Genomic DNA, 27223 nt, shown 5'->3' with positions numbered 1-27223 from the left:
GATACCAGACGTTGAAGGAGCAGCTATTGAAAAAGGTTTGGAAGTGTTTGTTACTATGTTGTTAATATGACTACTTTTCTTTTCCACATCTTCGCCAATTAAACAAGTATTTGGATTTTTTTCCATTTCAGATTTTTGTAAAATTTCTATATCGGCGAAAGTTTCTGACTGTGCTGGCTGTTGGTGAATACCGCCAAGAATTGTTTTTGCAATTTTTGTTTTATTCAAAACCGACTCTTCCACGTACCATTAATTATTTATTATGTACGCTTCAAAATATTTGTAAGTAGGCCTAGTCAGAGTCAGGTAAAGTACTTTACCTGCCTAGACAGACAAAGTGACACTTTCTCTCCTTGAATCAGTACGCCAAAATTGTATTTTCGCTATGGTAGTCGATAAAGGAATTTAATGAACGGGTTCGCCTGTCTAATTGTTTAATAAAAACTTTGTCATCGTACGATAATTTATTAAACGCGTTTGTCAATAAATAATTAACCAAATCACCATTATTTCTTACTAATTCTCGCAGATTCTTCGTGATGAATTGACGAACTACCACACGAAAACCAACGATCTTTCCAACGACTAAGTTGTGCGGACGTTACCGATTAGGTACCGATTCTTGACGAAGTTACAGGAAGACATGTCTGGCCTGCTACGAGTATTATACGACTGAATTTATTTATTATTGTCTTAATAGCTTTATGGTTTATTTTATACATATACTCCATTTTTTTTTAAATCAATTGTCAAAGTGTTGTCATGTTGGTATAAGCCACTGGTTATTTGATAGTTATTAGATTGGCAACGTAAAATGTCAACTGCATGTCAGTCATTTTGATGTAAAGGCGCTTGCGCTATTGAAGGCGCAATTACATTTAAATAAAAATACAAAGTTAAATGAGTTTCCGAAAACAAGGATCTAACAACGAGAAAAATTGGCTATGATTAGATTACGTGAAGAAATGGAGACAGAAAAACCGACCACGCTAAATTGCAGTAAAGGTGCACACATCATATTCGAGGTATTTTCTTTTAATATATGGGTTCGTCACTGCGAGGAACTGATTGGAGAGGACTGGAAAAAATTGATGGGAAATCTACCAATTGAGGACATTCCTTTTTCGCAGAATCATATTCGGAAGACGATTGGGGGTTAGATTCTGAAAATGAACAGGTAAACCGTTTATATAACCCATTAAATAAATTCCCATTTTCCTGTATATGTTAAGTTGCACTTTTTAGTGTGATTATCGTCTTTATTTCTTGTCTTTTGTATAAAATTTGGTTACACCTGAAACTTTTCTGACATTTGAAAATTACTGATATAACCTCAAACCTGATCTAGGGAGATTTTACGATAGAGGTGTCCCGAAACGAATGGTTTTAGGGTGGTACAGCCTTGTCTTTGAGGAATTTTGACATTAACAATTGATTTTAAAAAAAATTGGACTATCCGTAAAATTGCACGCTGTCTGTTATCTCGATATTAAAATAAAATAAAACACTTTAGGAAATGCGGAATATATTTTATCAGTTTAAAAATATTTTATCTGCCTACGTGATTCTGTTAGAATTCACTTAGTCTGGCGCAAGACCATGCCGTGGTATCTCTCCAACTGTCACTGTCGTACACACGCTCTCACGGGAGGAAGAGCACGTCTTCCGGCACTCTGGCGAACACCTGGTTCAGCGTTTGCTTCCAGACCGTGCCCATGACCTCGTTGAAGGCGGGCCCCACGTCCGCGTACACCGCTTCGGAGTTCTCGTTGAGCGTCTTGACCACCTCCTTGCTGAGCTGTTCGTTCCCGTCGATGATGTTGTCAAAATCGAAAACCACCCTCTTGGGCTTGACGTCCCACGTGAAGTCGGTCACGCGGAGATAACTCTTGTTCTTCTTGGTGAAGCGCTCGCATTTGGCGCCGTATTTGGCGTCGATGTCGTCTGGAAGTTTGTCCGTGACTGGGGGAAAACTCTCGGGCGCAACTTACACAACTGGTTGGTGCACTTGCCGTGGCCGTTGATGGGGAAGATGAGGAGTTGGCCCTTCATGGTGTAGTCGGCCTCCATGCGTACGAAAGGCGAGAAGCACTGGTAGTTCCAGTAGCAGTTGTCCCCCGTGAAGTTGGCACTGGAAAATCATATACAGAGTGTGCGGCACATTTTCTAACACTCAGATTACTCGGAGTTGGTCACAGTCGCGTTCGTCATGCCGAAGATCTTCATGTCGTCGTAGACCTGGTGAATGGAGACCGCCCCCGAGGTGGTGTTGCCCAGGTCGACTCGTTTGATGACGAAGGGCTCCAAAGGGACAATCCCCAGGTCTTTGTTCCCTTGGGATAGTTTGTGGACGGCGTCTGCGGCGCTCTCGTCCAGGCATTTGTTCAGGTTGGGGTCGGATTTGCTGCACCTTCGGATGTTTGAGGCTTTGGGGACAAAATGTCATCTAGTAAGGGGCGCATTCTATCCTACTCACGTAAGCTTTTCGATGAAGCTCCTGTTGTCAGGATCAAGAGGAACAAGATGAAATTCATTGTTTGGTCTGGTGCGACGCGTCGTCGTAGCAAAACTGGTAAACAAGAAGCAAGAAGGTGAAATGGAAGAGCGGTTTAGAGTGGACGGTGCGGTTTGTGAGTGTACTGTTGGTGGGAAGGATTGAGCGTGAGAGGGGCTTTAAAGTGGAAGTAGTTGTACCACTGCAACTTGTTAGTGTTAAATGGATTTTTATGCAATATTCACACAAGAATATCAGGTACAAAGGTGGGAAAAAGTTTTGTTAATTTCATTATATTTAACAATAGTATAAAATTTGTTACGCCAAAAATTATATATCAATTAAATTTATCGTTTTCAGGGCAATAATGTAAGCGGGGCTTAGAAAATGTTCTCTACCGTGGTTTTTTCACTATTAGATACGTTAAAACCTTTTCTGATAATAATTATTAATTAAATTATTTTATCTGATGCGGCGATCCGAACGAAATTGCGGTGAGTTATTGTATAGGATGAGCTGAAGTCAGGCATAGAGAAAGTTCCGGCCATAGACCCCATTTGTTGGTGTGGGAGCCAAAAATAGGCAAAAATATGAGTTTTTTGTTTTTTTGTGAATTTCTCTTAAACGAAAAAAGCGAGGTAAAAATTTTTCGACTCAAAAGATGCGCATTTAAAAGAGGAATCCAGCGGTGTATAATTCATTGTCATATTATGTTTAATAAGGGAGCTACGGCCGTTTAAATGTTTTTTCTGGGTGCAAATTTGATAAAAGGTAGGGGGTTATGGTTTTTTCGAAAACATTTTTTGTGGCCGATTCATTGCCATATGTTGCTTAATAAGGGAGCTATGGGCGTTTAAATGATTTTCCGAAGTGAAAATTATATAGAAGGGTGGTTTTTTTCGAAAAATTTTTTGTCGCCGATTCGAACCAAATTGCTGTGGGAGCCAAAAATATGGATTTTTTGGTTTTTTGCGATTTTCTCTAAAATGAAAAAGTCCAGGTAAATTTTTTTCGACTCAGAAGAAGCGCCTTGGCAAGGGCAATCCAACGGTGCAAAATTCATTGCCATATGTTGCTTAATAAGGGAGCTATGGGCGTTTAAATGATTTTCGGAAGTGAAAATTATATAGAAGGGGGGGGTACGTGGTTTTTTTCGAAAATTTTTTTGTCGCCGATTCGAACCAAATTGCTGTCAGTTTTTGTATAGGGTCAGTTGAATTCGGGTATAGTAAAAGTTCCGGCCATTGAACCCATTTTTTGCTGTGGGAGCCAAAAATATGGATTTTTTGGTTTTTTGCGATTTTCTCTAAAATGAAAAAATCCAGGTAAATTTTTTTCGACTCAGAAGAAGCGCCTTGACAGGGGCAATCCAACAGTGCAAAATTCATTGCCATATGTTGTTTAATAAGGGAGCTATGGGCGTTTAAATGATTTTCGGAAGTGAAAATTATATAGAAGGGGGGGGTACGTGGTTTTTTTCGAAAAATTTTTTGTCGCCGATTCGAACCAAATTGCTGTCAGTTATTGTATAGGGTCAGTTGAATTCGGGTATAGTAAAAGTTGCGGCCATTGAACCCATTTTTTGCTGTGGGAGCCAAAAATATGGATTTTTTGGTTTTTTGCGATTTTCTCTAAAATGAAAAAATCCAGGTAAATTTTTTTCGACTCAGAAGAAGCGCCTTGACAGGGGCAATCCAACAGTGCAAAATTCATTGCCATATGTTGCTTAATAAGGGAGCTATGGGCGTTTAAATGATTTTCGGAAGTGAAAATTATATAGAAGGGGGGGGTACGTGGTTTTTTTCGAAAAAATTTTTGTCGCCGATTCGAACCAAATTGCTGTCAGTTATTGTATAGGGTCAGTTGAATTCGGGTATAGTAAAAGTTGCGGCCATTGAACCCATTTTTTGCTGTGGGAGCCAAAAATATGGATTTTTTGGTTTTTTGCGATTTTCTCTAAAATGAAAAAATCCAGGTAAATTTTTTTCGACTCAGAAGAAGCGCCTTGGCAAGGGCAATCCAACGGTGCAAAATTCATTGCCATATGTTGCTTAATAAGGGAGCTATGAGCGTTTAAATGATTTTCGGAAGTGAAAATTATATAGAAGGGGGGGGTACGTGGTTTTTTTCGAAAATTTTTTTGTCGCCGATTCGAACCAAATTGCTGTCAGTTATTGTATAGGGTCAGTTGAATTCGGGTATAGTAAAAGTTCCGGCCATTGAACCCATTTTTTGCTGTGGGAGCCAAAAATATGGATTTTTTGGTTTTTTGCGATTTTCTCTAAAATGAAAAAATCCAGGTAAATTTTTTTCGGCTCAGAAGAAGCGCCTTGACAGGGGCAATCCAACGGTGCAAAATTCATTGCCATATGTTGCTTAATAAGGGAGCTATGGGCGTTTAAATGATTTTCGGAAGTGAAAATTATATAGAAGGGGGGGGTACGTGGTTTTTTTCGAAAAATTTTTTGTCGCCGATTCGAACCAAATTGCTGTCAGTTATTGTATAGGGTCAGTTGAATTCGGGTATAGTAAAAGTTCCGGCCATTGAACCCATTTTTTGCTGTGGGAGCCAAAAATATGGATTTTTTGTTTTTTTGCGTTTTTCTCTAAAATGAAAAAGTCCAGGTAAATTTTTTTCGACTCAGAAGAAGCGCCTTGGCAAGGGCAATCCAACGGTGCAAAATTCATTGCCATATGTTGCTTAATAAGGGAGCTATGGGCGTTTAAATGATTTTCGGAAGTGAAAATTATATAGAAGGGGGGGGTACGTGGTTTTTTTCGAAAAATTTTTTGTCGCCGATTCGAACCAAATTGCTGTCAGTTATTGTATAGGGTCAGTTGAATTCGGGTATAGTAAAAGTTCCGGCCATTGAACCCATTTTTTGCTGTGGGAGCCAAAAATATGGATTTTTTGGTTTTTTGCGATTTTCTCTAAAATGAAAAAGTCCAGGTAAATTTTTTTCGACTCAGAAGAAGCGCCTTGACAGGGGCAATCCAACGGTGCAAAATTCATTGCCATATGTTGCTTAATAAGGGAGCTATGGGCGTTTAAATTATTTTCGGAAGTGAAAATTATATAGAAGGGGGGGGGGGGTACGTGGTTTTTTTCGAAAAATTTTTTGTCGCCGATTCGAACCAAATTGCTGTCAGTTATTGTATAGGGTCAGTTGAATTCGGGTATAGTAAAAGTTCCGCCATTGAACCCATTTTTTGCTGTGGGAGCCAAAAATATGGATTTTTTGGTTTTTTGCGATTTTCTCTAAAATGAAAAAGTCCAGGTAAATTTTTTTCGACTCAGAAGAAGCGCCTTGGCAAGGGCAATCCAACGGTGCAAAATTCATTGCCATATGTTGCTTAATAAGGGAGCTATGGGCGTTTAAATGATTTTCGGAAGTGAAAATTATATAGAAGGGGGGTACGTGGTTTTTTTCGAAAAATTTTTTGTCGCCGATTCGAACCAAATTGCTGTCAGTTATTGTATAGGGTCAGTTGAATTCGGGTATAGTAAAAGTTCCGGCCATTGAACCCATTTTTTGCTGTGGGAGCCAAAAATATGGATTTTTTGGTTTTTTGCGATTTTCTCTAAAATGAAAAAGTCCAGGTAAATTTTTTTCGGCTCAGAAGAAGCGCCTTGACAGGGGCAATCCAACGGTGCAAAATTCATTGCCATATGTTGCTTAATAAGGGAGCTATGGGCGTTTAAATGATTTTCGGAAGTGAAAATTATATAGAAGGGGGGTACGTGGTTTTTTTCGAAAAATTTTTTGTCGCCGATTCGAACCAAATTGCTGTCAGTTATTGTATAGGGTCAGTTGAATTCGGGTATAGTAAAAGTTCCGGCCATTGAACCCATTTTTTGCTGTGGGAGCCAAAAATATGGATTTTTTGGTTTTTTGCGATTTTCTCTAAAATGAAAAAGTCCAGGTAAATTTTTTTCGACTCAGAAGAAGCGCCTTGGCAAGGGCAATCCAACGGTGCAAAATTCATTGCCATATGTTGCTTAATAAGGGAGCTATGGGCGTTTAAATGATTTTCGGAAGTGAAAATTATATAGAAGGGGGGGGTACGTGGTTTTTTTCGAAAAATTTTTTGTCGCCGATTCGAACCAAATTGCTGTCAGTTATTGTATAGGGTCAGTTGAATTCGGGTATAGTAAAAGTTCCGACCATTGAACCCATTTTTTGCTGTGGGAGCCAAAAATATGGATTTTTTGGTTTTTTGCGATTTTCTCTAAAATGAAAAAATCCAGGTAAATTTTTTTCGGCTCAGAAGAAGCGCCTTGACAGGGGCAATCCAACGGTGCAAAATTCATTGCCATATGTTGCTTAATAAGGGAGCTATGGGCGTTTAAATGATTTTCGGAAGTGAAAATTATATAGAAGGGGGGTACGTGGTTTTTTTCGAAAAATTTTTTGTCGCCGATTCGAACCAAATTGCTGTCAGTTATTGTATAGGGTCAGTTGAATTCGGGTATAGTAAAAGTTCCGGCCATTGAACCCATTTTTTGCTGTGGGAGCCAAAAATATGGATTTTTTGGTTTTTTGCGATTTTCTCTAAAATGAAAAAGTCCAGGTAAATTTTTTTCGACTCAGAAGAAGCGCCTTGGCAAGGGCAATCCAACGGTGCAAAATTCATTGCCATATGTTGCTTAATAAGGGAGCTATGGGCGTTTAAATGATTTTCGGAAGTGAAAATTATATAGAAGGGGGGGGTACGTGGTTTTTTTCGAAAAATTTTTTGTCGCCGATTCGAACCAAATTGCTGTCAGTTATTGTATAGGGTCAGTTGAATTCGGGTATAGTAAAAGTTCCGACCATTGAACCCATTTTTTGCTGTGGGAGCCAAAAATATGGATTTTTTGGTTTTTTGCGATTTTCTCTAAAATGAAAAAATCCAGGTAAATTTTTTTCGGCTCAGAAGAAGCGCCTTGACAGGGGCAATCCAACGGTGCAAAATTCATTGCCATATGTTGCTTAATAAGGGAGCTATGGGCGTTTAAATGATTTTCGGAAGTGAAAATTATATAGAAGGGGGGTACGTGGTTTTTTTCGAAAAATTTTTTGTCGCCGATTCGAACCAAATTGCTGTCAGTTATTGTATAGGGTCAGTTGAATTCGGGTATAGTAAAAGTTCCGGCCATTGAACCCATTTTTTGCTGTGGGAGCCAAAAATATGGATTTTTTGGTTTTTTGCGATTTTCTCTAAAATGAAAAAGTCCAGGTAAATTTTTTTCGACTCAGAAGAAGCGCCTTGGCAAGGGCAATCCAACGGTGCAAAATTCATTGCCATATGTTGCTTAATAAGGGAGCTATGGGCGTTTAAATGATTTTCGGAAGTGAAAATTATATAGAAGGGGGGGGTACGTGGTTTTTTTCGAAAAATTTTTTGTCGCCGATTCGAACCAAATTGCTGTCAGTTATTGTATAGGGTCAGTTGAATTCGGGTATAGTAAAAGTTCCGGCCATTGAACCCATTTTTTGCTGTGGGAGCCAAAAATATGGATTTTTTGGTTTTTTGCGATTTTCTCTAAAATGAAAAAGTCCAGGTAAATTTTTTTCGACTCAGAAGAAGCGCCTTGGCAAGGGCAATCCAACGGTGCAAAATTCATTGCCATATGTTGCTTAATAAGGGAGCTATGGGCGTTTAAATGATTTTCGGAAGTGAAAATTATATAGAAGGGGGGGGTACGTGGTTTTTTTCGAAAAATTTTTTGTCGCCGATTCGAACCAAATTGCTGTCAGTTATTGTATAGGGTCAGTTGAATTCGGGTATAGTAAAAGTTCCGGCCATTGAACCCATTTTTTGCTGTGGGAGCCAAAAATATGGATTTTTTGGTTTTTTGCGATTTTCTCTAAAATGAAAAAATCCAGGTAAATTTTTTTCGACTCAGAAGAAGCGCCTTGACAGGGGCAATCCAACAGTGCAAAATTCATTGCCATATGTTGCTTAATAAGGGAGCTATGGGCGTTTAAATGATTTTCCGAAGTGAAAATTTTATAGAAGGGGGGGGGGGGGGTTCTGAAGTCAGGCATAGAGAAAGATCCGGCCATAGACCCCATTTGTTGGTGTGGGAGCCAAAAATAGGCAAAAATAAATATCTAATAAAGTCGTCTATAACATTATTCATATGATCGCCATATCTACAATATCAATGCAATCTCAACAGTAGAAAAACTAACCTTAATTTTCAACACTCATCGTAATTCTTTAGCTCTCTGTTTTTTGTGCACTTTTTTTTGTTTCTTCCTGCTGCCTTCATTTTTCTGAGACACTGTAACTGTCTCATAACTGTTTTCCATGTTACAAAACCATGTTACAATAATTGAAAATGAAACAGTATTAATAAAAACAAAATGAGCATAACCAGCTTCCGACAACAACTTAAAGAAATTGCGTTTTGAAACAATAAATATTGCAGGCGTTCCGGGGGTTGAGAAAAAAATCGTGTGACGCTTCGTAAATTAAATATTCAATACTGTTGTTTTCTGAATAAATGTTTGTTATTGTGGATCATCTCTATTGATTGAATGGCCCACGAGACAACGCTAAAGCATGAACAACGACAAGCCATCAAGAAGCGAAAGTTACTCCTGTTATACGATTTAAAATACAATTCAGTGTTACCAACTTAAACAGTCCTTCTTGATCACCCCGTAAATGGTTTCTTATCCGCATAACGAAAAATTAACTGAAATAGTTATTTTTATATTAAGGGCGCGAAGAGAGTGTTTTTTGTGCATGAAAAGGTCTTTTACGCCGAGACGAAGGTCGAGGCAGTATAAGCCTTTGAATGCACAAAAACATCTTCGCGCACGAAATATAAACAATATTTTTTCTATAATTGATTCAAAAAATTGAAATTAAAAAATCAAATTTTTGAAGGAACTCTGAAGTTTCAATGCAGTGACCATGTTGCTAGGTAACTAATAAAACACAGTGCGTGAAATGAAAAACAGAAATAGTCGTATGCGTGAAATTGCATTTCACACACTGTTTTGTATGGTTTCTATGGTTTCGATCTTACAAACAATGCAAAAAAAATACACGTCAGAAAATGACCCACTTCAGGCACAGCATGCGTGAATTTCAATTTTTTGAATCAATTATAGAAAAAAATATTTTAAATATGTAATATCACTAACCTTCAACGCCAAGACTTCTTGCGAGGTGTTGCAATTGTATTGTATTTCATAATAATCGGCAAATTACGCTTTTTGCATATCAAGCGTCTTGCCGCTCAACCTGGCAATTATTATTAGCCAACCTTTAAAAACCAATTTTCCCTAAACATTTCCACAGCTGTTACGTAAACCCCCAAACAAATCATTTTTTACGTATTTGTCCGCTAAATTCGATTCGAGAAGAGATTAACCTACAGTTTTAGGTTAATCAATGAAAGAAAATCTAGTAGGTAATTCTTTATTCACAAAATACTAAAACAACTGCTCTATGTCTAATTCAAAGCAAAAAATACTAACAAAATCAGTTTTTGTGATGTTCACGCATTTAAATATCATTAAATAGTTTTCCTCTGGTGTAATATGTACATAAAATCTTGCATAGAAAAATATGTATAGCGCCATTTTTACAAAGTACCCAAACACACGTCGTAACAAAATTCACAGTGAGATTTCAAGCTGCGTTTTTTCTTTCCCAAGACTAGTCACGAATGTAACATGAGAGATCATTAAAACTATTGGAATCAGTAACTTTTAACCTAAAGTTTTATCACTTATCATGGAATCAAAGGTACAACGGAATGTGCTTGATTATTGTCTCGATTGCAACAGAACGATTTCGTCCTCCTCCTCCGAACTGGCGTCGGCGTCTGAATACTCGTCGTCGTCGAAATAGGGCCTCGTTATCGATTTCTCTGCAACAAAACAATCAAAACTTCTCTCAAACTATCAACAAACGGTCAACCTGGCAGCGGCCTCGCGAACAACTCCGTCTCTTTGGAGTCGTCGAAATCCTTGAAGTCCTCGTAGAACGCGTGCTGCGACACCAAACCGTACTCGTTCTTCTTCTTGCAAGCTACGTAACACATCAACCCCAAGCCCAACACCCCGAAACACACGAAACCCATGAAAATGACGAAGACCAGCCGGGGCATGCCCCACACGCTGCTGTTTTTGACTAGAGTGAACATCACGATTTGGGGTGCCGCTGACGCCCCATCTACCGACAAATACTTGACGTCTTCGTAGTAACCAGATTTGACAACCTTCAAAGTGTACTTCCCGGGCGCCACCGCCACGCTGTATTTCCCGTTGGGGTCGGACTCGACCGTCGTATTTTTCTCGACGATCGTGATCACCGCGGTCGAGATGGGGTGGTCGAAGTTATCCTTCACGTAGCCCTTGATCCCGGAGGTCACAACTCCGTCCACGACGAGCGGTTCCTTCAAGTCCTTATCTGTCACAACTGTCACCAGGCTCGTTCTCTTCAGAGTGACAGGTGCGTAAGAGAGTTTACCGTTGCGAACTGTGACGTCAACGGTAGCGTTGACGTAGCTGTGACACGACACTTCAATAGTGTAGTTGCCAGGTGGTAGCATTATCTTGTAGTGCGCCAGACTCTTGGTGGTCTCGAAGATGCGCTCCAACCCCACCACTCTGACAGTGGCGTTGCGCATAGGCGCCCTGCTCTCGTCTTGGATGAAGCCTTCCACCCCTACCAAACACTCAGTTGTTCACTTGACCTTGATTTATTTCCACTCGTACTAACCTGTGGTGGTGAAACCCAGAACTGTCATAATGGGGGCGAGAGATTCGCGCCAGATGTACGGGACATCCCCTACTGCGGGATACTCGCAACAAGTTACTTTCCCCGTCAGCAAGGGAGTCCCGTAATCCTTGTACAAACTGTCAGTGATGGCGCCACTTGTCCCTTTGACATTTCTGTTGCACACAACTTCACGACGTTTGAACGCCGCCAAATAAGCGTCGGCGTAGATTTTGTACAGATCTAGTCTCGTCCCGGTCTTCGGATATCTACAATCAATCAATAAACAAATCGAATCGGTCAAAGCAGTCGCCGTCTTTGGCAACTCACACGACTCCTCCGTTGCCACCTTCGATGTTGAACACCAGATCGAACTTCTCCTCCATGAGGAGATGCTTGAAGGCGTTGGCGACGGACTTGAGCTCGCCGTTGACGCGAGCGCCCCCTGTGATCTGATCGCCGACCTGCTTGAAGTCGGCCGTGATGTTGTTGCAGGTGTAGTGATCTGGTCTGTTGTTGCCCGGCACTTCTTTGTCGTACAGCCCCCAGATCTGTTCGAAGGCCGTGTCGACGACGGGGATCACGTGTACGACGGTGTTTTTCAAGATGGCGACGGTTTGGGGGTCGCCGATAGCGTGACCTCTGAGGAGGTGGCGGGCCAAGTAGACGGACAGCTCGCGTCCTATTGGTTGGGTGGCGTACAGATTGCCCATGACAGCCATGTGGAACTTGGTCTCGTCCGAAGAGTCGATCTGATTCGAGAAGAGAAAAAATCGTTCTCCGGTTAAAAAAATTAAGGAAAAACTCCATTTGTTACGGCGCTATCATCATTTACCATTAATAATTATCAGTTCTATTAAAGTCTTTATGCTTGTTTTTCTTTTGTTTCTTTTGACTGTCAAGGTCAGGTGGTATAAACAAGTTAATGAATTTTCGGACACTTCCGCATCAAATAATCAAATTAAAATAATCGTAACAAAAAAGATAATACATTAGACATGCTTCATCATCTTGTGTAGGTAAAAGTGCGTCCTAAGATTACCCTTCAAATGTCATTGTCAACTCCTCGCCGACTGAGATTTTATTTGTCTTACATTTCTTATTTATCAAACACTCAGTACAGTTGACAGAAATATGAATTAGATTGTTTCGAGGAGACATTGAAAGATCCAAGAAATTTACACATGATGCACCTTAGAGATATTCAATAAAATGACAAAGCCACAGGTTTATCGTCTCTGAAGATACATGACGCGCAAGTTAGAAACGTGGATTTTTCCACTGTACTATTGCGGGCAAAAAAAGTGGGACATCAACGTCATTGTCTTGACTTTTAATGTGAAATAACCCTTACCTAATTCTAACCCTACTTTGAATTGATTGGCGTTGTCATTAAGTATTGTAGATTGTAGGGAATGATTGTAAGTAAGCACGTAGTGAATATTTATTTAATGTAAAGTTCCAATCAAAATCTACCTTTAGCAAAAGAAGATGGCATTTGGAAAAGGAAAATAGGAGTATAAAATAAATTTGTAAACTGTCAGCTGGAATAGGTAGTGTCAAAAAAAATGACAATAAAGCTTGAACTACATCGAATTTTTCAAAACTGACAGAAATTTGATGTCCCACTTTTTTTGCCCGCAATAGTACGTTCTTAGATAATGGAAAAATATTTTAAATCGTGTACATTTATATGACGAAAGAAGAAAATTACATAAACTAAACAAATAAACAAATCTTTATTAAGAGGAATGCTGCTGCATAAAAACATAAAAAATACCAAGTACTACAACAAGGAGAGAACAATTAATTTTTAAGTGCATAATGTTTGTGCACGTTTTTACATCTTGACGTAAATACAGTAAAAAGCAACTAATTAGATCTGCAATGTTTACGTCATATTTCAGTTTTAAAATCCACTGCGTTTTTGAATTGATAACATATTATGCATATCCGCTTTAGATATTGACAACACAAATTATTTTTTAGGCCAAATATTAAAATGTAACATTTGGTCCCAGTTGTCCCCTTTTGTAACGCCACTGGGTGGAACAGAAACGTCCAAAATATGCAGAAAGATGATTTGTATTTAGAAACACAAATTGACCTGTCCGGGGATTTTGCCAAAAATCGGCGACATACATTTACTTTACACTCGCCTTTGGATTTATAAGGCATAACAGAAAGTCTTTTTGTACTCATAGCCTTAAAATCGATATTTCCCAGTGTCCTCGGAGTGCGGGAAAAACGATTTCCCGCACACGTTGTTTTTTATTTTTACTTTCTAGCAGAAACTAGCGGAAATTGCATTGTTAAGTTGGTATTTGGTGACGTAGACAGACGAAAACGTCAATTCACTTTAAACAAAATGGACGTTTCGTCACATTAAAATTAATTCTCAACACGATAAATAAATGATTTTTTGGCCTCCTCAACTCTAAATGACATGTTACATTTTGAACAGCTAGGGTATCTTGATTTTTCCACACTAATCAAACTATCTGTCATTTTACCGCACGGAGTGTGTAAAATAACAAGAAAATTTTAAGCTTTCTGGAACCTCCAAAAAAATGTTTAGCGTATCACAAGTAAAGTCCATTTATACTAAGACAAGATGCAGCTACCATTAATCCGCTCAGTTTTCAAAAATGAACAGAAATTAATTGTTTTGTTCTAAGTCTGATGGCGCTATCTTGTGGTGTAAATCGTAAACGTGTCAGTTATCAGTATAATAGATAACTTTCTGCCATTTCATTAATTAAATATCAGTCTTTGACAGGTTTTGCAAAATTATTGATTACAACAAATTTCAAATTTGAGAAAACAAGTACTTCATGGGTCGTCGGCCAAAAAGATTAATACTTTACTAATGCGGTAGGCATTTTACATCGCTCGATTTTTGTTAAAACATTCCCGCTGCGCGGTCGTGTTTCAATCTAAAAACCTCGCGCTGTAAAATGTAGCCTACCGCATATGTAATGTAAATAACTATTATTATACAACAAATAAGAATTCAATTCAAAATGGTAAGAGGATAACAGGCCCCTGAAAATAATTATTCTTGTTTTTCAAGTGAAAAGGAAGAATTTGTTCAATATGTTGTGTGATCGTACGCCACTGGACGCTTTAAATTTTAATGATCTAGTAATCAGCGCGGAAGGTGCTACCAACCCAATGGTAAAAAAGTTACTAATGTCAAATTATTTACTTTTTTCATTTTGTTTTTAAATATTTTTGAGTTATTCGTTACAAAAAATATTGTACCTAACTAAGAAATTTCTCTTCCCGCATCGTTAGGTACCTAAATAACTATGTTGTATCTGATAGAAGTCACGATATTTTTCCTTAAAAAAATTCATATTATATCGGATGTGTCAAAAAGAACGGACAGGCGTTTTAGTAGCATGGCATAACATAAACCCCGATTTTGTAGCAAAAAATGTTCTGCAGCTTTCGGTTAAAGAAAAAACTCCCAGAAAGTGAAAATGAAAATGACAGCAATGCAATAGGTAACTAAAAACTACCGTATGTAGTTATAATAGTAGTTTTTTTTAACGATTTCGTGTGTAATTTGGGCTTTTTTTGGCATGAGTGGGCTAAGTTTTAAAGACCCACGAGTGCCAAAAAAAAGTCCAAATTACACAAGAACGAGTTGAATACAACGTTTTTTTGTTCCACGACCCCCCCAAAGGCTCCAAATCGTTGAAAATCTTTAAAATTAGCTTGACGTTTCGTTTTGACAAGTTGTCAAATTTATCAAAATCCGATCACACAGGAGAAAATTCTCAAATTCTGACAGTGGTGAACAAAAAAAACCGTTTTTCTTCCTGACATACTTATACATTCCTTTTTGAATTAACGCCTCTTTTTTAATATAAAATGAGATTTTTTTTAGACATACTACATAAATCGAAGCCAATTCTCATTTAATTTCATCGACATCTCATCGGTGTGGGTCTCTGTTATAAAATCAAATAAACATACTTGAGAATGTTGAATCTGATCTACTAAATATACAGTGTAAAGAGAGTAGGGCCTGAGACAGTTCCCTGAGGCACTCCATCATCTACGAGAAGACTGCCAGATATTTTATTAATTTTGGCTACGATCGAACCAAAAAGATGCCAACTGTTGTTGATTGTCCTTGAAATCAAGAACCTACCTACACCTGTCAAATGTTGCTTATTTTCCAAAGTACCAGTCTAAATACATAGACAAGACAAGAATGGTTTTTCCTAAACCTCGACCGTTCAATTGTCATTACATTTACATTAGCGTAATGTTTACATTAACCACAGTGCATTTTGATTGTGCTAATTAAGATAATATCGAAAGAAAAATATCTCGCGAGACTGTAGACTTGTGGATAATTTTCTAATTAAAGCAAACAAAGTTGCCGTCATTTACGTTAAACCCAAAATGTCACGACGCTAACAAGGCGACTCTCTAATAATTGTTATTTATAGAACATGATCTACACAGAGACCATGAATTTTGTCCGTACGTCTTTGATTGAAAAATGTTTGACAAGTTGTCAGTTAAAAAACGTTCCAGATTGAAGACAAACTACTTCTTTTAGAATTGGAAATGGAGAATTGTCCAATTATTTTTCTCAAAAGACACGAGGAAAAGATTTCACAGACTGTCACCAAATTCTTTATTTACCTCATTCAGTCATTTTACATATTCCATTCTCATTACACTGAAACCTCTCCTCTTTGTATGGATCGTACAATTCTACAACACCCTGTATACACCATTTTTAAAAACTCGGGTAGCCTTGAAACTTCATATTTTTTGCAACATCCTGTATAATACGTACTATCATTCAACCCATTTTTATTAATCACAAAAAACCTTCCTTAACATTATCTCATCATACATTTCATGTGAACGAAACAAATGATTGATTATTAAATTTATATAACATCTTGCAAAAAACGAAAAAAACTAATTAACATGTAAATTACTATTAGTAATTTTGCTTTGTTAATTTTAAAAGCGATGTCATTGTCGACAAATTGAAAACGTAACTGCAAAACTGCGAGTAAAACAAAAAAACCCTAATGCTTCTGATTTTATTGCCATACCATAAAGACCATTTTCGCCTGAAAGTAAAGTTACCCCCGTTTTGCGGCAAGGTCTCCAATTTTTGGCACAAATACTCCAAAAATCAAGGTTACCTCTTCACGGCTTCTTGCGCAAGAAATGTAACACCCGAACCCATCGCAGACATGTAAATTTATTTAGTATGATTGACAACCAACAAAACAAATATTAGGAAAAAAGTTGTGGAGGACGTTTCGATAATTTGCTTCTCGATTGTCATTACCGATAAACTCGGCGCGACTGGTTTTGTGAAAATGACTCGTTTTTTCTGAACACGCCTCTCTATAAAAGAACTACTGGACAATAGGTTCGTTCGTAGTCGTTATCGATTTCGTGAATATGAAGAACTCGATCCTCATCTGTTCGCTGTTGGTGGCCGCCTGCACGTGTGCCAAATTGCGTAAATCTCTCGTCGCGAATCGACCCGACGGTTTTCCAAAATTTTCTATTTTGCAGCGTCGACTTTCAAAAAATGCAAGAAGGACCAGCCGGACGTGAACGAGTGCCTGTCCGCGGCCGTCGACGACGCCATCCGACAGCTGGACAAACCCTTCAAGCAGGTGGGTCTACCCTCGCTGGAACCTCTCGAGATACCGGCGGTGACGATCGAGGCCGGGACCGGCGCCGTGGGCTTGCAGCAGAATTTCAAAAATGTTAAAATCTACGGTTTCACCAAGCCGGAGTCCACCAAATTCGAGTGAGTAGAATGAGTGGTCGCTTCGCCAAGATTTACGCCCTTTTGACTGGCCGACAAATGGCCGCCGCGTGACCTTGAAGCTTCACTTCATGCAAAAATCAATAGAAAAAACGTATCGTGGAGAATCTTTGCGAAGCAAAACATTTTCTCTTTCTACGCAAATGGCACCAACTTCTGACGACCGTTCACAGAATCGACTTGGAGAAGAAGACCGCCAAGCTAGAAATGATCGTCCCCGAAATCAAAATCCTGGCCGAATACGACGTCAACGGGAAGATTCTCCTGTTGCCGGTTTACGGTGAAGGACCGGGCACAGTCATTATGAGTAAAAAATTTCTCTGCTGGACATTTCACGTGCTTAATGTATATCTTTTCAGAGAACATGCACGGAAAACTGACGTTCATTTTCGAAGAATACGAGAAGAAAGGAGAAAAACACCTCAAGATCATCGAAGGAAAGTTGAAGATGCAACCCGAATCGGTCCACTTTAACTTCGAGAATCTCTTCAACGGGGACAAAGCTTTAGGGGACAACATCAATAAAGTGATGAACGAGAACTGGGAGGAGGTCTTCAGCGACGTCAAATCCAGCTACGAAGACGCTTTCGGTCAAATTGTCACCGGTTTGTTCAATGGTCTTTTGGCGAAAGTGCCGATTTCGGAACTGCTCGAGTAAAATATTTTTGTACCAATTTTTTATCCCTACATTAAATGATAGTTAAAGTAAAGTTGTTTTTTTTAACTGCTACGACTAAAATGAACGAAAAAACTCACCTGATCTGTAATTTTGAGCGACCTCAACGTCATCGATACGTAATCGTCGCCGCTCTGGAAGGCAGCAGTGTCCGGGTATCGATTCTCCAGCTGCGCCATCACCCCGTACAACTCCTGATTGGTGTGGTACTTCGGATGGTACTGGTTCTCGTCGATGCCGAAATCGTAAGCGCTGGCCCAGTGCAGTTGGTCGTCCTTCATCAAGCTGACGTTGTAGTCGAGAGTGCCTTCGGCGGGCACCTCGATCTCGTTGGTGTAGCTCTCGTACCCCAGCGCTTCGATCGTGAGATTGTACTTGCCTGGCAACAAGATCCTGTAGTAGTCGCCGTCCTTGTGCGACTTGACGTAGTGCGACACCCCCTCAACGATCACTTTGGCCCCCACGATGGGCCGCCCGATCGTGCTCCGGACGAACCCGTGGACCCCTCTGTGGACCTGCTCCGCGTACGCGAGCAAAGCGTCTCTGTTGTTCAACCAGTACTGGGGCAAGCTCTTCGCGTAGGGGTACTTGTAACAGCCGATCTCGAGGGTGAGCTCCATGCAACCGGCCACCAGGTAGTTCCAGTCCTGCATCCCCCCGCTCACCGAGTACCACTTGGCCCCGTTCGTGATGCCCCCCTTGAAACGCTCCTGGGGGAACAGGGGGCACGGTTGGCCCTCGTGCATCGACTTGTGCGCCTGGAACAGATCGTTTTCACCACGAAAACCACCAACTAATTGCGAAATTACGTCGGAATAAGTGTGCGCCAAAAATTTAAAGATGGCGTCGTCAGGTGACAGATTCTCGCCGGATTGGCCTACTGGATTGTCATCGTAAGGGTAGTTGGCCACAAGGGCTCCGTTGTGCAGGTTGGCCGACAGGACGAAGGGCTCGGACAGGATCCAGTCCATCACAGCTTTGGTCTCCGGTTCTATTAATCGATTAAACTGAAAGGATATCAGCGAAATCGTACAAAGGAAAACATAATAAAGTGGTGAAAATCGAAATTGGCTCACCTGTCACAATTTCATCTTGGAAGACTAGTTGGCTGTGACAAAAATGTCAAAATAATTTTATTTGGCCAAGACGTAAAAAAAAAGGTGAGCCAATTCTGTTACCAAGAGGTCCGCTCAAGTGAATATCTGCTCATTTCTTTGTGTCCTCTTGTTGAAACACTCTGTATGACATTACCTGGTTGACGACGTACTGATCCGGAAAATTCCGGTTCAAATCGATATTCTTGGCGTTGCCTCGACCCACAGCACTCGAATCATCCCCTGGAACACGTCAACGTGAAAAACTGTCTCCGGTTCAAGACCACACCGTGGTACCTTCGCGGGCGATCTCGTACCCGTCAGGGTTCATGCTCGGCATCAGATGCACCCTAGTGGTGTCCAAAATCCTGGTGACCCGTTCGTCTGTCTGGTACCGCTCGCAGAGATACTTGACGAGGTAGAGAAGCAGCTCCCTCCCCACCACTTCGTTCCCGTGCATGTTGGCGATGTATTTGAATTCCGGCACACCTAGAAACGCACTTTCGTCACAGGTCCCACGGACGAGAGCTGTACCCACCTGGGACGTGCTTGTGAGGGGTACTACCCAGGACCATGACGTACAGGTCCCTCCCTTGGACCGACTTGCCGATCGAGTGCAAATAAGTTATGTTGGGATAGGAGGCGTTGAAGTCCTTTAGGAACTGCACCATTTTGTCGTAGTGGTGGTGCTCGAACAAGTGAGAGTCGCTCGAGACGAAACCGTATTGGTCGAAAGGCGGTTCGGTTCGGTTAAGCACTACTTTATAGTCATCTGGAAAAATTCACGTTTTCCTTGTGTGCTGTTTGGGGCGGTTAGTTGGGTGCTAAGCGGTGTCGTGGTGTTAAGCGAGTTTTTGGCGGAGAAACATAACCTCAAAGTGGAGAAATCGTTTATTAGAGACACAATGATACACTGTCAAGACGTCTAATGTACTAATCGTTCGATAAAAATACACGACCACAGTGTTGCCAACCGTGGTGTCAAGTTAGAGAAGAAAGAATCTAGAAAAATGACAAAAACAGTTTGCTAGAGAGAGAGTATCGATACTGAACTCACCGCGACTAGATAAAATAGGGAAAACGAAGAAGATATTGAGCTAGTACTCCTGGAATCTAGAAAAAAATCGTCACCTGTAGTTGTGCTCTTGTTTAAAAAATGCGCTTACCTTCACTACTGATACAGAGTTGTTTTGGGCAAGTCAATAACAAAAAGCAACGAACACGTTATGCAGGTGTCCAACAACAAGAGAAAACTTTGTTAGAATTCGATGAAAGAGCATAAAAGTTGTCGAGTTGGCAAGCCTGACTGTCACCGCGAAAAAATTAGGTAAACTTGTTTCTGGAAGGTTGAGACACCTGCATAAAACTTAAAACTCGAAAGAAAACAATTTTGAAATGAAGAAAAAACGTTCAAAGGCAAACTACACTTCAAAGTTGAACAATCGGAAACGGAAACGCTGGGATCGTGTTGGAATCACTCCAAATCTCGACAAAATCTCTATTGAGGATCGTGATGGTGGAGGTTAGTACAGGCAAAGTAAAATTAATAAAAATACACATGCTTACAAAGCACGTATTTATTGTCACGTGACCCTTAACAACTAAATTACAAAAACAAAATATGAGCATCATAAACACATGTATTTCTGCAATTGATAAAATCAAAACAAAACAAAACATTAGTCAAGCTACTTCATACCCCGCAAACAAACGAACACCACCCCTTACTTGAAAATAAAAGCTAGTGCGACCAATACCATTGTGAATCAACACCAACAAACGAACTTTCATTACCTTTCTCCGGTGGCGTGCGTTGCAACGTGAAATTCCGAACGGCGGTGCGGCCCGCCTCCACCACCACCTTGACTAGATCCGAGGGCCGATACCTGAAATTCAGCCAGCACGTCTCAAACAATGAAAAACAAAAATCGAGTCGTAGATTGCTTCCGGCGGTGCGGATCAATCGGCAACCTACCCGTACGCAGTGGCGTAGATCTCGTACTCCCCGGGAAGTAGCAACCTCCAGTACTCCCCCTTGTTGGAGGTGGTGACGTTGTGAGCGATCCCCACGACCACCACGTCCGCGTCCAGGACGGCCTCGTCGTTGGCGTTCGTCACCAGCCCCTTGACGCCCCAATGGCTCGCCTCCATGAACCTCAACATGGACTCCTTGTTGTTGGTCCACTCCTTGGGGAGGGTGCTGGCCGGGGGGAACTTGCAACAGCTCAACTCGAAAGTGACCTCGAAGCAATTCGAGTGGACGTAGTTGAAGTCCTGCATGCCCCCTCTGACCTCGTACCAGAAGGCCCCGTTCGTGACCCCTTGGTCGAAGTCGTCGTTCTTGCACGCCTTGCCCTCCCTCATCAACGGGTGGGACTGGGAGTAGGTGAGGGCGAGTTTCTTGAACAGGTCGTTGTCGGGGGACCTGCTCTCGCGGCAGCACTGTCGCTTCGTGCTGCAATTGTTCCGGTTAAAGCGACCGCGCGCGGGGAAGCACAACATCTTACTTGGAGTCGTCGTAAGGGTAGCTGGCGACGACGGCGCCTCCGTGGAGGTTGCCGGAGAGGACGAACGGCCTGGAGATGATCCAGGTCATGAGGGCGACGGTCTCGGGTTGGCGGCCCGACAGTATCGTTCCTGGAAGCGACGGGATTAGGGTGGGATGCGAGCACGAAGGGGACTTACCGGTGCGCACAGGATCGAATTGGTCGGGGAAGTCCCGGTTCAGGTCCTTGCTGTTTTCGTTCTCGCGACCCACGTAGCCGGGCTTGGACTCGCACAGTCCTTCCTACATTCAGGAAATGTACACAATAATCACAACAGTTGAAAAACTTTTATTCAAAAATAAAGACGACATCAGAGTCTTGACAAAAACACTTTAATGTCCATTGTGTACTTGTGACGATCTTGTTTTTTTCCTAATTTTCCATTTACAAATGCTTCAAAAACGAATTTCATCTGCGAGCACCTCGCCTGACCGTCACCGCCTCAGCACAACGGGTTGTCAAATCGTCATCAACGACGTAACAGATGAATTTTGGTTCATCACGGCGTGTAGGTGCCTCACAAAAGACAAGTTGACACAAAGGCGGTGACGGTCAGTGGAGGGTGCTTCCACACGAAATTCGACCCTTACCATCGCAATCGGCTAATTTTGCACGGAGATGCAATTCAGACGTGGCGACAAAACGTCCACTGTCTGTTCCTCCACCTGCTCTCTATTTTTTTGGGGAGAAAAAAACTTTCCGAAAAAAAAGGTCGCCTAATTCACGTTGTTTGTTTTTGATGACGCAGAGAACTAAATTATTGACGCAGACAAACTGCGAATGTTCTGACATGGCCAGTTAGGCTGCCTGATTTCAAACCGCTAGAAAATGAATGGGAACATTATTTGATATATTTACGACAAAACTGTTGCTTTTACTTGATTAAATTCTACCAAAATGTGGTTTTAACATATTCATAATCGTGAAAAAATGCGTTCTCTGTTTGTTGGTAAATCACAAAAGCACATGTAACACCAAAATTTTGTATTTTCCATGTGATAACGTTATCTTGAATAAGTGATGACCTTATAACACAAACAATCAACTCCTTCGCCTAATCACATCATTCACTCTGAAACGACATTTGGACATTTCAAAGTCAGAGTTCCGGTGTTACTCAACTTATCACTTTAGGAAAAACCAGAAGATATTTAAATGACTGTAGACAAAATAAAGATTAATAAAATCAAGACTAAAACTGCAACAGTTTCTTTACACAATAACTTTCTAAACGAAATTGTTTTAGCGCCGATCAAGATCAATGCGTTGCCGCCATCAAGGTCAACTAATCTCTCCAGCATCAATTACCACCAACCTGTGAATTCTCATATCCATCTGGATTCATCGACGGCATCAGGAAAATATCCGTCGTGTTGACCAGCCTGGTCACCCTCTCGTCCTTGCCGTAATTGTAGATCAAATATTGCGCTAAATAGATCATCAACTGTCGCCCCACACTCTCGTCCCCGTGCATGTTGGCGACGAACTTGAACATGGGCGTCATCAACGTCCTGTTTTCCACATTACGATTGATCTCGAGCGCCCACAACTCGCGGTTCCTCACCGAACGCCCGACGCTCCTCAATTTCGCTATTTCCGGGTGTTCCGCCTCCAGCTTCTTCAACAGATTCGTCACCTCGTCATAGTTCAAGTAGCGCGGATCCGTCAGGAAACCCTCGTCGACGAGATTCGAACGGATCGAGTGAGATTCACAGTGCACCAACACCAACAGGAGGAAGATCGCTTTCGGATGCATCGTTACGCGGCGCCGTTGCGAAATTAAACTAATAACGGGAGCATTTTCGCGACGTTTGTGTCAATATGACGTTTATTTGTAAACGTCAACGAGCAACAAGTTACCAGAGGTACCAACCGCACAATCGCAAATGCACCAGAACCATCCCTCAACTTCCAATTTTCTGACTCTAATTAATCGTCAAATTGCAAATGGCTGAGGCATGTTATGGCCCGTTGTGTCCTCTCCACCCAAGTAATGAAACGAGATGCCGTTTGGTATTTTGGGACAGGTTTCAACAAAACAAAAGACAGCCGAAAAACACCCCAGAACTGTCACAAACTAAAACATTTCAAATTATTTTTTATGAGTTTTCTGACCCGACAGGCTGTGCGTGTCGCCTTTTCTACAAATTAATTCACCTATCCGTGATAATTAAATCGATATTTGCGATTTTTTAAAGTACTGCGCACTGACACAACACGAATGTATAACTGGTTGCCTATCCATACTGTAAAATCGATGAACTTTCTTCATTGATGATTTTTCAGTTTCAGGTGGTGGGGTTCGTTTAATATTATTCAAATTTCGGAGAGTGCTGCAGCGTTGTTTAAAAATCGGTGATTTCAGTGGTCGATCATGTCCGAGTCAATCCAAAAGTGTAAGTTTAGAAAAAAATAGCAATTGGCGTCGATTTGTTCACACGAATTTTTGTTATTGTTCCAGAAACCGATTCCGGTCCGGAGAATTAATTGGATCGAAGCAACATGAAAGTAAGTTGCTTTTGCGTTATTTTTTTAAACTTGACCCAATCTGTGTCCTAATCGAAGTTGCATTTGCCGCTGTGATATTTATTAGTTAAATGTTGAAATTTAACGCAGTCTTCATTATAACATCACCATTTTTCCTTCACCTTGGCTCTTTTTACAAAGACACACGGGAGAAGGCTTCACCTTTGAGTCTTCGGTAATAACAGTTATTTGCATCTCTGTTCTCGGTGACTTTGAGAGATTGTTTGCTCGGACGAAATCATCAAACATTTTTGGAGAAGCCCCTGACACGTAATTCACTTTTTCGTCGGAAAAATTAATAACACACGTGACATTCATCCATAATTCATCGCGTGAAGCAAGCAAAGACGGAAGTTCGAGATGCCAAATCTTGTAGATTTTTCCGCGCGGAATGGGAAAAACAAATTGGCAAGGTCTTGTGCGCTTCCTTGTGCACACCTGACATTTGCCGAATAATATCCATAATTGTCTTCCCAACTGCGACCGGAGAATACAAATGCTTCGATTATTTCGTCACACATTTGACTTTGGCAGTTCGGGCAAATTGATCGTTCGGCGTTGTGGGACATCATCGCCTACGGATTTTTTCGAAAGAGAAATTACCAAAAAAATCGTAACCAGGTCCGACAAACTGTGTCAAGTTTAACAATACACCAATCTAGCCGGCTGGACCGCGACTAGTGCTCATCGACCACAAACAAACAAATACCTATCCGATTTGTGCAATAGTTAATAACCAATGTAAATAACTAAGGTGCGTAGTTAAAACATTAACAAAAGTCGAGTTGTTAGCCAAGACCGAGTTGCTTCACTGGAACGGGTTTTATCGCACATTTGCTTGCACAATTTTCTTGTAGGTCCCGGTCGCTGTGCTCTTGCTGGTCGGTCACGTGACGTCGACGGTGCTCATCGCCGACAACACCATGTCCAACATGATAGAGCTGACGACGCGGCCCCCTTTCTGCCACGTACACACCGACAGGTTAGGTCAAAGGGCAGGATCCCGAGCGCCATCAGCAAATCCAACACATTCCTATCGTGTAGACCCACCTTAACAACGTCAAAACAACACGCGGTTTGAAGTTGATATCGTTTCCGGTGGAAATTAGTTTTTCTAATTTGCACACCGGTTTGCTAAAGCGGAAGATTCACAGGTGAAAGAAAAGCGGACAGGTCAAAGTACTGCTCGCTCAATTTGTGATTCAGATTACACTATACAGGGTGTTATTGAAAGTTGTACAGATATTTTAACCACGAGCTACTGGCTTCATGTAGAACTCGGAAAAAATATCTAAAAAAGTCTGTCAAAAATTAAAATGACATTTATTTTTTGAGCTACAATTTTTTTTAATTGCTTTTAGTCTTCTACGTTGCCAAACAACCTCGTAGGTAAAATTTCGGCACATTTTAAAATTACACCCTGTATATCATATTTTATAAAACGTACACCAATGCGGTTTCCTTGTTTTAAAGCATATTTCCTATAGGTTACTTCGCATTGGCGTACATTTTATAAAACATGATGTACAGGGTGTATTTTTAAAATGTGCCGAAATTTTACCTACGAGGTTGTAGGACAACGTAGAAAACTTTAAGCAATTTAAAAAAATTGTAATTTTATTTTTTGACATAGAATTTTTTAAATATTTTTTCCGAGTTCTACATGAAGCCAGTAGCTCGTGATTAAAATTTCTGCACGCATTTAAAAAACACCCTGTATACTCATAGAATCAGAGTCAAATATTTCGACTGTAGTAAATTGTGTTCAGGTGATTTAAAATGTCGAAGTTGATTTAAATCGGATTGTTTATTTTTGCTGATGGTGGTCGGTTCCGCTTCTTCGCCCCACACTAACCCTTAGACCCCACAGGGGCAAAATCCGGAACATGCTGCTCAGCTCCGACCCCCGCAAGATCCGACAGATGACCGACGAGTCCATCTCCAAGCTGGTGGACATCTGTCGGAACAAGCAAGTGCACTCGGCGCACCAAGGGGGCTTCATCTACCCGGGGACCAGGTGGTGCGGCCCCGGCACCACCGCGAAGAACTTCACCGACTTGGGGTACCACACCAAAGAGGACATGTGCTGCAGAGACCACGACAATTGCCCCAACAACCTGCTGATGGGGGAGTGCAGACAGGGCATCTGCAACGACTCACCGTTCACCAGGTCGCACTGCGATTGCGACGCCACTTTCAGGAGGTGCTTGCAGAACGTCAACACTGAGACGGCGAACACGATCGGGGCCATCTTCTTCAACGTGGTCCAGGTGATCTGCTTCAAGGAGAGGAGTCCGTGCTCGCAGCTCCAGAGGTATCAAAACAACGATAAAATGTCACATTTGAAAGTTTGACAGTTGGCGGCGCCTTAACCTACAAAAAGCAGATTTTTCTAAAATCTCAACCACACAATTTCAAAACTCAACATTGTTAAACCAAATCGACCAAAATCAATTATTTCCGTTTTATTTCACACTCGAATTTAATTTCTGCGGTGACATTCGAACGGCAGTTGTCACACAGTTGGCACCATTGTTTACTCACTTCATTTTGGTTTAATTCCCTTTTTATTTATTATTTCCGTTCTTTCGGTTATTGTTTATTTTGTTTTCGCTTTATTTTAGTAACAATTCAGTTCCTGACATCGACGTGCGCTTCCGAGTCACCGACGTCGCCGGAGACGACGGGGGCGGCTGCAAGGCCGAGTTCGTTCAGTCCGGACGGTACGTGGGCAGCCGCCACCCTCGTTTCGACTGGAGAAGCAAACACGAGTTTTTCTTCAACATAATCTTGCGCAAACTAAGACTGCTGTAGCTTTTGTACTTTTGTATTAATCGAATAAACTGTTTGACATCCTCCCTCGGTTCTTGTAGGAACGGCTACACGCAAGCTGAGAGCGACGAACTGTGCTCCCAGTGGAAGTACAGACCTTCAGAAAAATACGTACCACTGATGCCTCGATCCTTCGAGTGAAACTGACAAACGGCAATACAACAAAAATATCAACGACTTTTAGTACAATAATAGATCTAGGCCAAATTGACCAATCTAGAGTCGACTCTGAGCTTATCGTAGATTTAGATTAACGAACAATAAAACAAAGTTGTGATATTTATTATTAGAGGCGACACTTTAGAGTCTTAGGCGTAGGTACATAGGTACGGAAAATGATTTCTTCAAGTGGGATTAGGTAATCAGGACCGGAGGCACAGCTCTTCCATATACACGCTTAATTCGAATTTTTAACGTTTTTCGACACTCCTACTTGATGAGCTGACGCACCCTTTTCGCAATAAAGTTTACTATTGCAACACGAAACTGTCTTTTATTCACGCCCGC

At 41.1% G+C, this 27223-nt stretch overlaps 4 protein-coding genes across 12 annotated transcripts; 2 read left to right on the top strand and 2 right to left on the bottom strand.

Moving 5' to 3' along the window:
• Nucleotides 1-1508: 1508 nt before the first annotated feature.
• LOC138128199 (circadian clock-controlled protein daywake-like) lies at nt 1509-2638 on the bottom strand. Its single transcript, XM_069044387.1, has 4 exons — nt 2477-2638; nt 2183-2426; nt 1992-2131; nt 1509-1944 (listed from the first exon to the last, which is right to left on the bottom strand). The coding sequence occupies exons 1-4, from the start codon at nt 2532-2534 to the stop codon at nt 1643-1645; spliced, it is 744 nt and encodes a 247-aa protein (XP_068900488.1). The 5' UTR covers nt 2535-2638; the 3' UTR covers nt 1509-1642.
• Nucleotides 2639-9899: 7261 nt separating this feature from the next.
• On the bottom strand, nt 9900-23231 carry svr (Carboxypeptidase D svr). Of its 4 annotated transcripts, XM_069046363.1 has the most exons (14): nt 22674-23228; nt 21498-21600; nt 21320-21449; nt 20788-21267; nt 20607-20698; nt 19351-19584; nt 19110-19301; nt 18970-19055; nt 18528-18725; nt 17799-18476; nt 11549-11970; nt 11222-11487; nt 10418-11167; nt 9900-10367 (listed from the first exon to the last, which is right to left on the bottom strand). In XM_069046363.1, exons 1-14 carry the CDS (start codon nt 23112-23114, stop codon nt 10264-10266), a joined length of 4176 nt encoding a protein of 1391 aa, XP_068902464.1. In that variant the 5' UTR covers nt 23115-23228; the 3' UTR covers nt 9900-10263. The 4 variants fall into 4 exon arrangements, with proteins under 4 accessions (XP_068902464.1, XP_068902463.1, XP_068902462.1 ...); XM_069046362.1 differs by having other exon boundaries at nt 21320-21600; nt 22674-23230; XM_069046361.1 differs by having other exon boundaries at nt 17799-18725; nt 22674-23229.
• Nucleotides 16296-17752, top strand: LOC138130011 (protein takeout-like). The gene is made up of 4 exons (XM_069046373.1): nt 16296-16727; nt 16784-17024; nt 17216-17349; nt 17402-17752. Exons 1-4 carry the CDS (start codon nt 16667-16669, stop codon nt 17698-17700), a joined length of 735 nt encoding a protein of 244 aa, XP_068902474.1. The 5' UTR covers nt 16296-16666; the 3' UTR covers nt 17701-17752.
• Nucleotides 23232-23603: 372 nt separating the features above from the next.
• Nucleotides 23604-27202, top strand: LOC138130009 (acidic phospholipase A2 PA4). Of its 6 annotated transcripts, XM_069046365.1 has the most exons (6): nt 23606-23754; nt 23820-23866; nt 24742-24866; nt 25746-26198; nt 26509-26703; nt 26758-27202. In XM_069046365.1, the coding sequence occupies exons 2-5, from the start codon at nt 23861-23863 to the stop codon at nt 26696-26698; spliced, it is 774 nt and encodes a 257-aa protein (XP_068902466.1). In that variant the 5' UTR covers nt 23606-23754; nt 23820-23860; the 3' UTR covers nt 26699-26703; nt 26758-27202. The 6 variants fall into 6 exon arrangements, with proteins under 6 accessions (XP_068902470.1, XP_068902466.1, XP_068902465.1 ...); XM_069046369.1 differs by lacking the exon at nt 26509-26703 and having other exon boundaries at nt 23604-23754; XM_069046364.1 differs by lacking the exon at nt 26758-27202 and having other exon boundaries at nt 26509-26742.
• The last annotated feature ends 21 nt before the right edge of the window (nt 27203-27223 follow it).

This window comes from Tenebrio molitor, chromosome 4 (genome assembly GCF_963966145.1).
Source record: "Tenebrio molitor chromosome 4, icTenMoli1.1, whole genome shotgun sequence".
Taxonomy (NCBI): Eukaryota; Metazoa; Arthropoda; class Insecta; order Coleoptera; family Tenebrionidae; genus Tenebrio; species Tenebrio molitor.
This window is presented reverse-complemented; position numbering and strand designations above follow the sequence as displayed.

Bases quoted from the DNA above. Each gene is read 5' to 3' on its own strand.
- LOC138128199 (XM_069044387.1), bottom strand. From the start codon at position 2,534: ATGAATTTCATCTTGTTCCTCTTGATCCTGACAACAGGAGCTTCATCG. The intron at 2,132-2,182 runs GTAATCTGAGTG...ATGATTTTCCAG, and splicing joins GCGACTGTGACCAACTCCGA to TGCCAACTTCACGGGGGACA. The intron at 1,945-1,991 runs GTAAGTTGCGCC...ACAAACTTCCAG, and splicing joins CAAGTGCACCAACCAGTTGT to ACGACATCGACGCCAAATAC.
- svr (XM_069046360.1), bottom strand. From the start codon at position 23,114: ATGCATCCGAAAGCGATCTTCCTCCTGTTGGTGTTGGTGCACTGTGAA. The intron at 18,726-18,969 runs GTAATGTCATAC...ATATCCTTTCAG, and splicing joins ATCAGTACGTCGTCAACCAG to TTTAATCGATTAATAGAACC. The intron at 11,168-11,221 runs GTTAGTACGAGT...AGTGTTTGGTAG, and splicing joins TCTGGGTTTCACCACCACAG to GGGTGGAAGGCTTCATCCAA.
- LOC138130009 (XM_069046365.1), top strand. The intron at 24,867-25,745 runs GTTAGGTCAAAG...ACTAACCCTTAG, and splicing joins TGCCACGTACACACCGACAG to ACCCCACAGGGGCAAAATCC. The intron at 26,199-26,508 runs GTATCAAAACAA...GCTTTATTTTAG, and splicing joins CCGTGCTCGCAGCTCCAGAG to TAACAATTCAGTTCCTGACA.
- LOC138130011 (XM_069046373.1), top strand. From the start codon at position 16,667: ATGAAGAACTCGATCCTCATCTGTTCGCTGTTGGTGGCCGCCTGCACG. The intron at 16,728-16,783 runs GTAAATCTCTCG...TCTATTTTGCAG, and splicing joins CTGCACGTGTGCCAAATTGC to CGTCGACTTTCAAAAAATGC. The intron at 17,025-17,215 runs GTGAGTAGAATG...GACCGTTCACAG, and splicing joins CCGGAGTCCACCAAATTCGA to AATCGACTTGGAGAAGAAGA.